This window comes from Anarrhichthys ocellatus, unplaced genomic scaffold (assembly GCF_004355925.1).
Source record: "Anarrhichthys ocellatus isolate YVR2014 unplaced genomic scaffold, GSC_Weel_1.0 scaffold6, whole genome shotgun sequence".
NCBI lineage: Eukaryota > Metazoa > Chordata > Actinopteri > Perciformes > Anarhichadidae > Anarrhichthys > Anarrhichthys ocellatus.
Window position 1 is genome coordinate 4,784,255 of NW_022280036.1, and position 11,855 is coordinate 4,796,109.

The 11,855-nt window shown below is 42.0% G+C and overlaps 1 protein-coding gene across 9 annotated transcripts in view; it reads left to right on the forward strand.

Annotated features, from left to right (window-relative positions):
- esrrga (estrogen-related receptor gamma a) overlaps positions 1–11,855 on the forward strand; it is a 66,873-nt gene that overhangs the window by 23,351 nt on the left and 31,667 nt on the right. For 3 of the 9 annotated variants that reach the window (XM_031846302.1, XM_031846293.1, XM_031846297.1), the window contains exons 3-4: positions 3,548–3,972; positions 9,923–10,063. In XM_031846302.1, the coding sequence (XP_031702162.1) occupies positions 3,548–3,972; positions 9,923–10,063 (566 nt within the window). The remainder of the gene's footprint in view (positions 1–3,547; positions 3,973–9,922; positions 10,064–11,855) is intronic. The other 6 variants (XM_031846295.1, XM_031846299.1, XM_031846296.1 and 3 more) reach the window with 3 other exon arrangements.

Here is an 11,855-nt window from a genome sequence, read left to right on the forward strand (position 1 = left end):
CTCTCTCTCTCTCTCTCTCTCTCTCTCTCTCTCTCTCTCTCTCTCTCACGTCCACATATTTATCTCTGTTTCATGAGTCACTGTAAAAAAAAGAAATAGGACCAAAGAGAAAGAGAAAATGACAGGGATCGAGCTGGAAATGGAGACAAGGGAAGGTGGTAATCTTTCTGGTGTGTGTGTGTGTGTGTGTGTGTGTGTGTGTGTGTGTGTGTGTGTGTGTCCTACCTCAGTCAGGGACAGGTAAATAGGCCTGCTGAATATTTGATGTCTGCAGGAAGTAAACAGCCACTTTTGTCCTTTTGCTCTGGCTGTTTGTGAAATAGTGTCATATCCTGTTGGTGTCACAAACACTGTATGGGTGGTCAAAAAGGTAAAGGTGGTCTGTTGTCACTGTAATAGACTCACGGTAAACTACTATAAAGTTAGTTATTTCAAAGAGCTGAAAAAAATATTGGATGAAAGTGTCTATAAGTTAACCTTCTTTTTAATTTGACGTTTAACATTATTTATTTTATTAAAACTATCCGTCAACTCTACAAGTAAATACATTTTTATATAAAATATGTAGTAATTGAAGCAAAATTGCCATTTTTTCCATAAACAAATACACATGAAAAACAGACAAACAGGGAAGTGTTCTGAAATGTTTAAGAATTGAACAAAATAAATACTTACTTTCTTCATGACTTCCAGTTAAATACATATAAAAAAATGTCTTACACCCTGTTAGTGCATCAAAATGAACAGAATAGCAGGAAGAAAATGATATTCAAAACCCGTCTTCTGTAACACAATTAAGCAAAACAGCTAAGTCTGAAATCTGATTACTGCTCTTCTTTGTGTTTTACCGCAATCATCTCATAACACACTGCTCACGTCTTTGAGCCCCTTGTGAAGATACAAAAAGAAACACACTCAAACCTTTTCCTCTTTATATAAACCTCTTTAAACACCTACAAACATAAAGAATTGATAACAAAAAAAATGAGACCCAACCCCTTCCCTCTCTCTCCGCACTCATCTGAAGAGCAGACAGGCACAATAAGACTGCTCTTTCAGCACTGAGCCGTCGTTACATAGTGCCATAATTATACTGATAACATACATACATAAATGCATTCAACCTCTCGCTCGGCACAGCGCACTGGCTGTGATTTCTTAATCTTCTTTCCTCTTCTCTCCTCTGCACGCATGTCTTCTTTTTTTATTCTTTTTATTCCTCCCCCTTCGACTGCCATTATTTTTCATTTATAAGCAGAGAGAGAGAGAGAGAGAGAGAGAGCGTAGAAAAGATGTGTGTTGGAGAAAAAGAGATGATGGAGAAAAAGAGAAACGGAGCAGAGAGGAGGAATGGAAGGGTGAAGGAAAGAGAGATAGATGAGACTTTGAGAGAGAGAGAGTAAAAAAGCACCTGAGATCTTTTGGCACTTAAACTCTTTCACTTAATGGTACTCAGAGGGATTGACGGTCGAAGGGAGGGGGGCACAAAAGAGCATAAAGAGTGAAAAAGGAGAGATTAAATCATCACCATCACATCATCTACTTAAATGGCTCTACTCTCTTTTTCTGTCACCACTGTATTTCCTCTCCCTCCACTAGAACACAGGCAATGCTGTCTGATCTCTCAACATCCCATCACTCTTTCCCACATTTACATGTATTTCTTCCTTGCTTTTTTCTAGCACCTTAAGTGTGTTTCTGTCTCTACTTCCTTATCCCTCCTTTGACTCTCTCCCATCCCTTTTTTAACTCCTTTCCTCTTTCTTGATTTGTGTCCAAACCTTTCTCGCCGTCCCCCCCTTTCATTTCAAACTGAAGGCCTATACCTTCGCATCAGATAAACGGATTTATAGACATTGGTGAATACCACAAAGCCACGATTAATGGAGTCACTGAATTAGAGGAACTTGCATTGAGGGGAGGGGCGAAGTGGTGGTGGAAATAAAATATATAATGGAAAGGGGGGTGGGAAAAGGCCAAAGCATTGTACATTATGAATTTAATGTCACTTTATGAAAGGAAAAATTGACTCGAAAGAAAAGCACTGAATTTCTGGGAAAGGCGTTTTTTGGCTTAAAGTGCGTGTGTAGGTTTGGCTAAAGGAAGAGGGCCGCTTTGTCTCATCTTGCTGCTCATCAAACACATTAAAGCACATTAGAAACCAAACAATTCAGATCTGAAACTGCAACTTCTTTTTCTCCCTTCTGTCTGCTTTGTCTGCCTCTTTTCCTCTCTATATCCATTCCCCATTCCCCAAGCCTTCTCTCTCTCAACCGGCTCTCCATTCCCTGTCAAGGCGCTGTCTGTGTTTTATGGGTCCCTGTAGAACAGGGATCTTTTACAGGCCGACTGGACTTTAGAAGCCCCTCGTTTAGCAGCATCCTGCCTTAATTAAAAACCCCTTTTGTGCTTTCTGCCTTTAACAATGAAAAGATAGAGAAGGGAGGGAGGGCAGGGTTGGAGGAATAGAGAGTTGTAATGCCATGAGGAAGAGAGAGAGAGAGAGCATGGATAGAGTAAGTGAAAGAGAGAGAGAGAGAGAGATGGCAGTGAATAGGAGATGATACGGAGACAGGCAGATAGATAGTAAGGTAGACAAAAGGAGGGATGGAGAGATATGGACAGAGAGAAGATTGCTGTTAATTACAACTGCCATTAACAAGACACCAGTCGCCTCCTTAGGGAGAGAAAGAAGGAAAAGGGAGAGGGAGAAAGGGAAGCTGTTTGGAGGAAGTGAGAGACAGTAGAGAAGAAAAATAGATGAGGAGAGGAATACAGTAACAGGGCACGGATTAGCAGAGATGTTTTTGTCTTTTCAAACAGTTTTGTATTGCATGGCTTCCTCTAACTTCTTCAACTGTATCTGTGAGTGTGTGCCTGGATATGTGAGTGGTGGGTGTGCATGTTGGTGTCATGTATGTGTAAGGCTGTCTTTGGGATGATTGAGCAGCAGAGAGGCTGCTTACTGATTACCTTCATGTAGAACAAGGATCTATTGACTGGAAAGTGACGGATGACCGTCGGCCCCGAGCATGTGTTTGTGTTTGTGTGACTGCGTGGTGCTGTAGATGCTTCTCTGCTTCTCTATTTTACACACGCTTCCCCTAATGGAGCACAGTGTGTTTAGTTTTTGTATTTAACTCTCTTACTCTCTCTTATTGCCTCGTCCCTCTCCCCCTCTGCACAGCTCTCTCTATCACTTCTCTTAGGAAAAGAATAACAAATGTGACGGATGGATTGTGTGTGTTCATGTATGTGTGTCATTTATAGAACTTGCCCGGCTAAGTAAAAAAAATACAAATCCATCATTGAAAGTGAAAGTGAGCAAATACTACAACATTAGTACAAATGATTGCTATAATTGGACTTTCAAACAATCGCCTTCACTGAATCTATTTGTCTTCTCCTCTTGCTCTGCCTTTCCTCTCACCCTTCCCTCTCTTGGTTTTCTCTCTTTTCTTTATAAGTATCCATCGTTTTTCTGACATTTTGCACATGACATTTTCTTATAATTCTTCTTCTATTTGTTCCTTTCTCACCCCCTCAGGCTTCTCTGCAGAATGTCCAGTAAGGAGCGCCACCTTGAGTCTAACTGTCCGTCCTCTTATATAAAGACTGAGCCGTCTAGTCCTGCCTCCCTGACTGACAGCCTCAACCATCACTCCCCTGGTGGCTCCAGCGACGCCTCAGGCTCCTATTCGTCCACGATGAACGGCCACCCCAACGGCCTAGACTCCCCCAGCCTTTACGGCTCCAACGCAGGGCCCCTTGGTCCTGCTGGCGGCCCCGGATCAAAGCGTTACGAGGACTGTTCGTCAACTATTGGGGAAGATTCACAAATAAAGTGCGAGTACATGTTAAATTCGATGCCCAAGAGGCTGTGTCTGGTGTGCGGGGACATTGCGTCAGGGTACCACTATGGAGTGGCATCCTGTGAGGCCTGCAAGGCCTTCTTCAAACGCACCATCCAAGGTTGGCTTCTATTTCGACTTTCTCTTTTCTTCTAATTATCTCCCTGTGAGTGTACATGTCTGTCTCAGTGTCTGTCCACATTGCTATTCGTTTAGAACTCTAGGTATTACAATAAGCTTTGATCTATTGGGTGTTATTCATGCTACATGAAAGGTCATGAACCCCTCACAACAGAAGAACACATTACAGGGTTGGCTGCAGGATGTAAGGTCAGTAGTTAAAGGTGAAGAGTGTTCTTCATATTTAACTAAACGGGCTCCTTAAAAAGGCATGACCCTTCAGAGAAATATTGCACACATAACACCTAAAACATGAACTATGTTTTCTTCAAATGAAATGCACAGAGACACACAAAATGCACTTTATTACACGTGCACACCTGAGACATTAAACTAGATCCAGGACAAAAGATAAAAGCCCCGAGCCAGATGTAAACCCAGATTTGTATGTGGTACATGTTTCTACTAAGGGAGCCACCAGGACACCCACCATAGTCTATTTTTTCTCTCTCCTTCACCATTTCTCTTTCTGTCATGCATGCACGCACATACACACACTCACAAATATGCATCCAATCAGCTTCATGCATACACACCCAACACCCAGACACGCCTCCTTTCACCCTCAACCTTGACCTCTTCTCCATCAACAGCAAAGAATAATTTCCAGGTAGTGTTTGCATTCCTAGATCTATAGCTGCTTATGCTTTACAGAAAGAGTGTTAGCTATAAGCCTGATGTCGAGGAGATAAGGTAGTGTCAAGGGAAGGTCAGAGGTTATGTCTCTGGGTCAGGAGTTCAGGTTAAGGGTTAGAGGAAAGAAGGGGTTGAGCAGTAATCCACATGATGAGAAGAGTACCAGGAATTAGTCTCAGTAATCCTTTGCTCATCTCTTGTTAGAGCTAGAAGTAGCCCAGGATGTGCACAGGTATTTAGGCTATCCTCTGCAATTTTGTAGATCTTCAATTCATAATCAACTCTCAGCTTAATCAACAGTGTATCTTTCATTTACCCTTGCAAGCACAGGACAGGTCAGACTAACAGACAACCAGTTAGCCATAAAGCAAGCCAGTAAGTCAGTCAGTCATTTGTTCACTGGTTCATTAATCCACCCAGTTCAAATGATAACACAGCCATCTTAGTTTCACATGACTTAAACAAATCTACATTTGCTTGTTGTATTAATTCAGTTTTATGATGGTTTTTGCATTTTTCAAGCACAACTGATGCAGATACGTACTAGACAGCTCACCTCTATAATAAGACAACACGCATAAAGCTGCTGATATTCTGTATTTTTGTGAGTGCAAACAATTCCCATGAAAGGACCAAAACCAACATTGTGTTAACGCATCAATACTTTCCAACTTTTGGAATGGGATGGTCCAAGTACTGTAGGGTCGACTCAAAGCACAGCCCATGTGGATTGAACAGAAGTAAAGTGTCACCCAGTGCAACAGTGTGGCTCACTAATGTGTTTTCTGACACAGATAAATAGTATCAGGCTTTGACTATGCATGCAGTACTTGATCAATTATTTATTGGTTTTAGACCTTTCATAGGTTTTGATGGCAAAAGAAAATATGCAGATAAGATCTCCAGACTTTGATAACCCATGAAGCATCGACCCATGACGCACATTTGAGTGTCGGAAGTCATTCATTTCAAACTCATATTTTATTAGGACCACCATGGTGGTAAACCCAGTCAGAAAGTCAGTCAACAAATAAATAAACCTTTGAAGACTTTCAGTCTTCGTCTTTAATGATTTGTTCAAGTTTTCTTAACTAATAGACCCCATTAGTCAGCATGACAGCCCTCTTGTCAGTCTGTATGCCACTTAAATAACCAAGCTACCAGTCAGCCAGCCAGACGTCATCGATCAGTCAGTCCGTCCATAAGTCATATCAGACAGGATTCTATCTATCTGCCTTTCCATCCATCCACCTATCTGTCGCTGCTTTCTTTTGCCTCCGATAAGCAGCTTTCCTAGTAAAGCCCCAGAGAGAGACAGAGCGAGACAGGGAGATGTGAGGGGGGGGAGCCTTACATCCAGTAGATGGTCACCACTTCGTAGAGATGACCTGCGTGTGTTTATTATGGGATGAGATCAGGACACAGTGCAATCCTGACAAAAAGATTGGAAAGCACACATACAGAGATAAAGGTAGAGACACACACACACACACACACACACACACTAACTCATAGAAGCACATCCACACATAGACACCACTAACACACATGAATAGACAGCCACAGACATGACCTTGTAATCACCGTGTGTAAAGGTTTAACCCTTAATTCTTCTCTGTTGTGTATAATAGTTCACCGATTCCACATGTCTCATTTCATTTTGAGGGCTTGTTAAAGGTTACATAGGTGAGTATAGAGTCACCGATTAAATACCAAGAGCCCAGCTAACATATAGATATGATGCCATGTTGACTGTCGAGCTTCTTCAGAGTATAACCTTGAATAGATTTAAAGCACTGCTCTGTTCCCTCTCTCTCTCGCATTCTCATTTTCCCTGTATTTGTAATCTTCCCTTCTATGTAGTGGACATGTTGCAGCTCAGGAAGGCCAGAATCAAAGGTTATGGGTCAAGACTTTGACAAAGCTAGTCACAGGACTGTTGTCACGAAATACAACAGGATGTGAAACATTAGAACATTTGCTGGATTGAATCATAAAAAAATGAACAAAACATTTTCTGGATGTTTATTAAATACGTAATCATCCAATCACAATAATCTTACAACAATCAATGCAATCTTATGTACAGATTTCAGTATTTTTCAGCAGTATTCTTGTTACAGTATAAGTTCATGTTTGTTTAGATGCAGACTGAACAGTCTTGGGTCCAATGGAACAAATGAGTCATGACATTATCTTTGGCTACCACACAATCCAAACTCATCCACAGATGTGTGTGTGTGTGTGTGTGTGTGTGTGTGTGTGTGTGTGTGTGTGTGTGTGTGTGTGTGTGTATTACCCCGTGTGTATGTCTGTGGGCTTGTGCTCATCCATGTAAATGAGCGCAGGTTAATGTGTACTTCCGTGCACATATGCCTGTGTGTATGCACGGTTGTGTGTTAGTGTGTGTATCTTGGCTGGAAAGCAGGGCCAGCCTCAGATGGGCAGCGGCAGACATATTGGTATGTTTCAACCCATTAGCCAATAAAACTGCAGGTAATCACCAAAAAAACATCTCCAGCTGGACAGGGAGGAGAGCGTGGGGTGGGAGAGGAGACGAGAGTAGAGTACACCAGTTTGGGATGACAGAAAGATGAGAGAAGGGGTAGGGTAAACTGGGCACATGGATGTAGGAAAGAATTAGTGGTGTGAATGTATGTGTGTGTGTGTGTGTGTGTGTGTGTGTGTGTGTGTGTGTGTGTCGCAGCATGGTGGAAGTGCTCTGGCAGCTGCTGTTTCTGTGGCGTCAGTCCAGCGACACCTGACAACCTGCATCTATCACTCCCTTATTGAGAGAGAGGGATAAAGGGGAGTGAGGAGGAGGGCAAAGTGTGGGAGAGGGAGGGACAAGGCGATGAAATGGAAAGATGAAGACAGCAAGAGGGAAGAAGAAAGGTGGATGAGAGCAGGAGAGATGAATATGAGAAAGGTGAACAGTGTAGTGAACTTGCAGGTGGGACCGTCACACAAGGGAGTTCTGTTAATGCTGCCTTTAAGAAAATAAGCACATTCTTCAATAGGTCAACAATTTGAAATATCTAAATACGTAAGCCAAGGTACTAAGAAAAGAAAGTGAATGGGAGGGAGACGCTGAACTTATGTCAAGACAGAGTTAGATGTAAAACGTCAGGAGAGGTGAAAACAAAGACAGCTCAAAGACTATGCAGGCAAAAGCACAAACTAACATTCATATACGCAGTCTGTCCAATGGTGGTCAATTGTCATGCAGCAGGTGGACATACACACATCTCAAAGGAGATTGCAGGGGATTTGAGGCCCTCATATAGCCCCCTCACTCACACCAACACACACACACACACACACACAAACTCACACGTTATACATAGGAGCCTCCAAGAACCTCTCGACTCTAAGCCCACCTCAGTGCACAATAAGACACATAAAGCCGGAAATAAAGACACACAGAGAGAGCTGTGACATTCTGATGTAAACCCTTCTTTTCTAATTCCTGTCCGGTACCTCCACTCTGAAGACGGATGACACACAGTTCTATATCATATATTTATATTTATATTTGTAAGCCTACCGTAATTACCTATTCTCAACATGTACAGTGCAATATCAAGAACTTTGTTTTTGCTGATATGCTAGTATTAAAGGCCACTGATCTTTCAGTTAAGGTACTTATTACTGTTGAGTTGAGGTATTGTAAAGTCAAGTTTCAAAAACATTGTTATTTCTGTCATAGATAAATAAACAAACGATATTTTTTTCTATTGACGGACACTTCAAACAGTAGCACTCAGAATGTGTAGATGGAAAATAAATGTCTTAATAAGAGGTTTAACACATTTCGACTTAGTGCTACCGGCCCTTTAAGTGGCTCTTTACTGCAGTTATCCATTTAGCGGTGCTTGCCTGTTTAGCCTTGCACTAACAAGGCCTTTTACTGACCATCCATTAACCAACGCAGAATATGTCACTACCACATTTACCCTTAGTGCTAAGTAAGTGCCCCTCTTAATTGCTGTATTAATCTGAACCTTCTGTATCATCAGCATGTTGAGGTTGGATGTGAGCTAGCTAGTCCTGTTAGCGGCGTCCATTAGACTATAGGGGCCCCCAAGCATTTAGCATGTTTAGCCTTTACTTAAACTAATAAGGCCGATTAATGAGCATTGTGTTACCCATTAAGGAGTGTTCCTGCATTTAGCCTTTTCCTAAGTTAACTACTCCCCTTAATCAGCCCAGTAATGAGAACACATCCTCTCCACAGCAGCAGTCAATAGTAATCACTGTTTACTCTGTTTCAGTGGGAGATGCATTGGCTTGCTGGGGTACTGTAGTTGTCAGGTGGGTGCAGGAGGAAGCGACCAAAGGGTTATTTTGCGTTCACATCTCATCACAGCTTATACTATGGATAAATAAACCTTCCGGAACAAAGAAACCTGTTAGAGCAATTCTGCAATAGTCCAAACTGTCCTAACAAATCCATAACTGTGCTTTGCTTTGAAACTGGGTGGAAGCAAAATACTAAGTGGAGGAAATGAGCAGAATTGGAGGGCGAGTGAAGCTGGAAATGAGAAAACAAAACAACAGAATGAAACCAAGTACAACAAAAGGGGAGATAAGTAGGAGGCACAGTAGATGGTTAGAAATAGGTCTCATTTAGACATGGATAACTTAAAGTGTTGAAAAATAGCAAAGACAGGGGACATGACAATATAGAAGTAGGAAGATGTAGAAAAAGACAGATTAGGTAGAGAAGAAATAGTGAGGCTGTGGAGGATTAAAGGTAATAGTGGTATTAGCCTCAAACCCACTTTAGGTGTTTGTGTTTTTGCTGGCGAGGCTTGTTAAGTTAATAGACTTACATCGGCTAATAATCTTAGCCTCAGCTCTGCATCAGTGCTACTGTGAGTGAACTACAGCTTGTCACGCAACCTCAGCTTGCTCCAGCCATGACGTATGCACATATACTCCTGTAACACACACTTAAACACACACTATTATACTGTTTTGTCTGTCAGTTTTTTATACAAAGTCATAACTAATGATTTGACGATCAGTAGACCCCAGGCCAGGCTTGAGCAATCCGATTCAAATATGTCCATGCTTAGTAAGGGACACCCCTAGTTAATCGTGTGTCCGTATGTCTATTTACAACTCTACAATTATATCTCTGTACATTGATTAAAATCAATGAAGACGTTTCTGTTTTTTGTCTGACCGCCCACCTGTCTGTTGAAGTATCCATCTGAAATGAAACCCTTTTTCTGTCTTTCTCCTAACATGTCTACATACAGGCAACATAGAGTACAGCTGTCCAGCAACCAACGAGTGCGAGATCACCAAGAGGAGACGCAAGTCGTGCCAGGCCTGCCGCTTCATGAAGTGTCTGACTGTGGGCATGCTGAGGGAGGGTAAGGGAAAAGGTCTCTTCCTTATCTTTCTCTGTTAACTGTGCTACATGTAGCATTTTAAAGCCTATTAAATATGTGTATTTATTCGGCTAATAGAGGCCTCTGCTAATAAGATTAGGAACTTGTACAGCACGTTGCATCATCAGAAGACCACTATCCCTTTTGGGGCAGAAATGTGGTCACAAGAACAACCAATGCCATAAAAAGGGGCCCGCCTTCTATTCAGACATGGTGTCATTGTTGTTATGGTAAATATACAGACAGCAAAGTATGACGATGTATTGATGTTGAACAATGCTACATGTAACACTTCTAAGAAATTGTATATTGTAATCTATTTCTATTGGGATTGCACCTCTCTTGTTTGAACTCCCCATGTCCATCTTACCATGTTCAGTCTTTATGTATCCTCTTATGTGTTCAAAGGCTGGTTTCTTTTTTGTCTGTCTTCTTGTCTCACCATCACTAAACATTGATCTACACCCTTTCACTGTGCATGTTCACTTTTTCCCTTCCTCATATACAAGTTACATACAATAGTATCTGAGGGCATGTGCGCACACAAAGTCCCACATCCTTGTCTTACCTAAATGAGATAAACATAGAACATTACTGGATAATTGCTACACTCACACTCAGCAATTGTTCAGCAGTCAAGAAGGGTTTAAAAAAACAAAACAAGAGATATTATCTGCCCCCACACCACTTTGATTAAATACACTCACTCTCTCATTTTCACACTCCCTCGTTGCCTCTGCCTCTTTCTCTCCCTCTCGTCTGCCCACCTCTGACCTTTCTACTCCCACTGCACTTCCAACAATGAAAAGAGGGAAAGGAGTGGCGAGGGATAAAGAGGAGGGCCGACAGAGAGAGAGCGGAATAGTGGGAGGGGTAAGGTGGGAAAAAGCTAGGGGGAGGGCGGGAGAGCGAAGCGATTGATTTATAGGACCAGAGGAGAGGGACCAGGGGAGCCTGAGAGGCAGGGGGAGGATGGTTGAATGAAGCAGAAAGTGTGTGAGAGAGAAAAAGAAGAAGAGAGGAGGGTCAAGGTTGTAATTGATGGGAGACCTGGCCTACGCCCCCTTCCTTACAGTGGTCAGGGAGCGTGCCTCTGCCGACGCCTGCCAGCCCTCCCTCCATCCATTCCTGTCTTCATCTTTCCCTCCAGTGCTCCCACTCAGTATTACTGTACTGTTTCTGTTGCTTCTCTTAAGCCTTTCATCCATCCATGCTCCTCTTCACTCTCTGTTCTCTCCGTCCTGTTGCCACCGTGACACTCATCCATACCTGCAGCCTCTCACCCACTCAGACGTTGTTATGTGAAATCATAACAGTTTGAGGTAGACAGTTGTAATAAAAAACTAAAAAACATGAACAAGCTGAAAATATTCTATGAGTTGACAACTTCACATTTCCCACCATGGTTAGAATGAAATGATAAAATACATACGCAGCAGGAACTTTACTCACAAAAACAAAGGAACACCAAGACAATAAATGACACGGACTACATAAAAATATAACTTTGCAAACAAAAATTATGACGTACTTGATAAAAACAATATCTGTATTTTGTAAATGTGATGCCAAAAATTAACATCTTTGCGTAATTTTGACTAAGCTTGTCCCTGTCTTCAAAATGTTGTAAAAAGGAAGGTAACATTGAGAAACCTCAGAGTTCGAGACACTTAAATTTACACAAAGTATAACTGCCCAAAACAGCCACAATTTTACTTTTCTACAAAAGCATGCACATATCTCTCTCTCTCTCTCTCTCTCTCTCTCTCTCTCTCTCTCTCTCTCT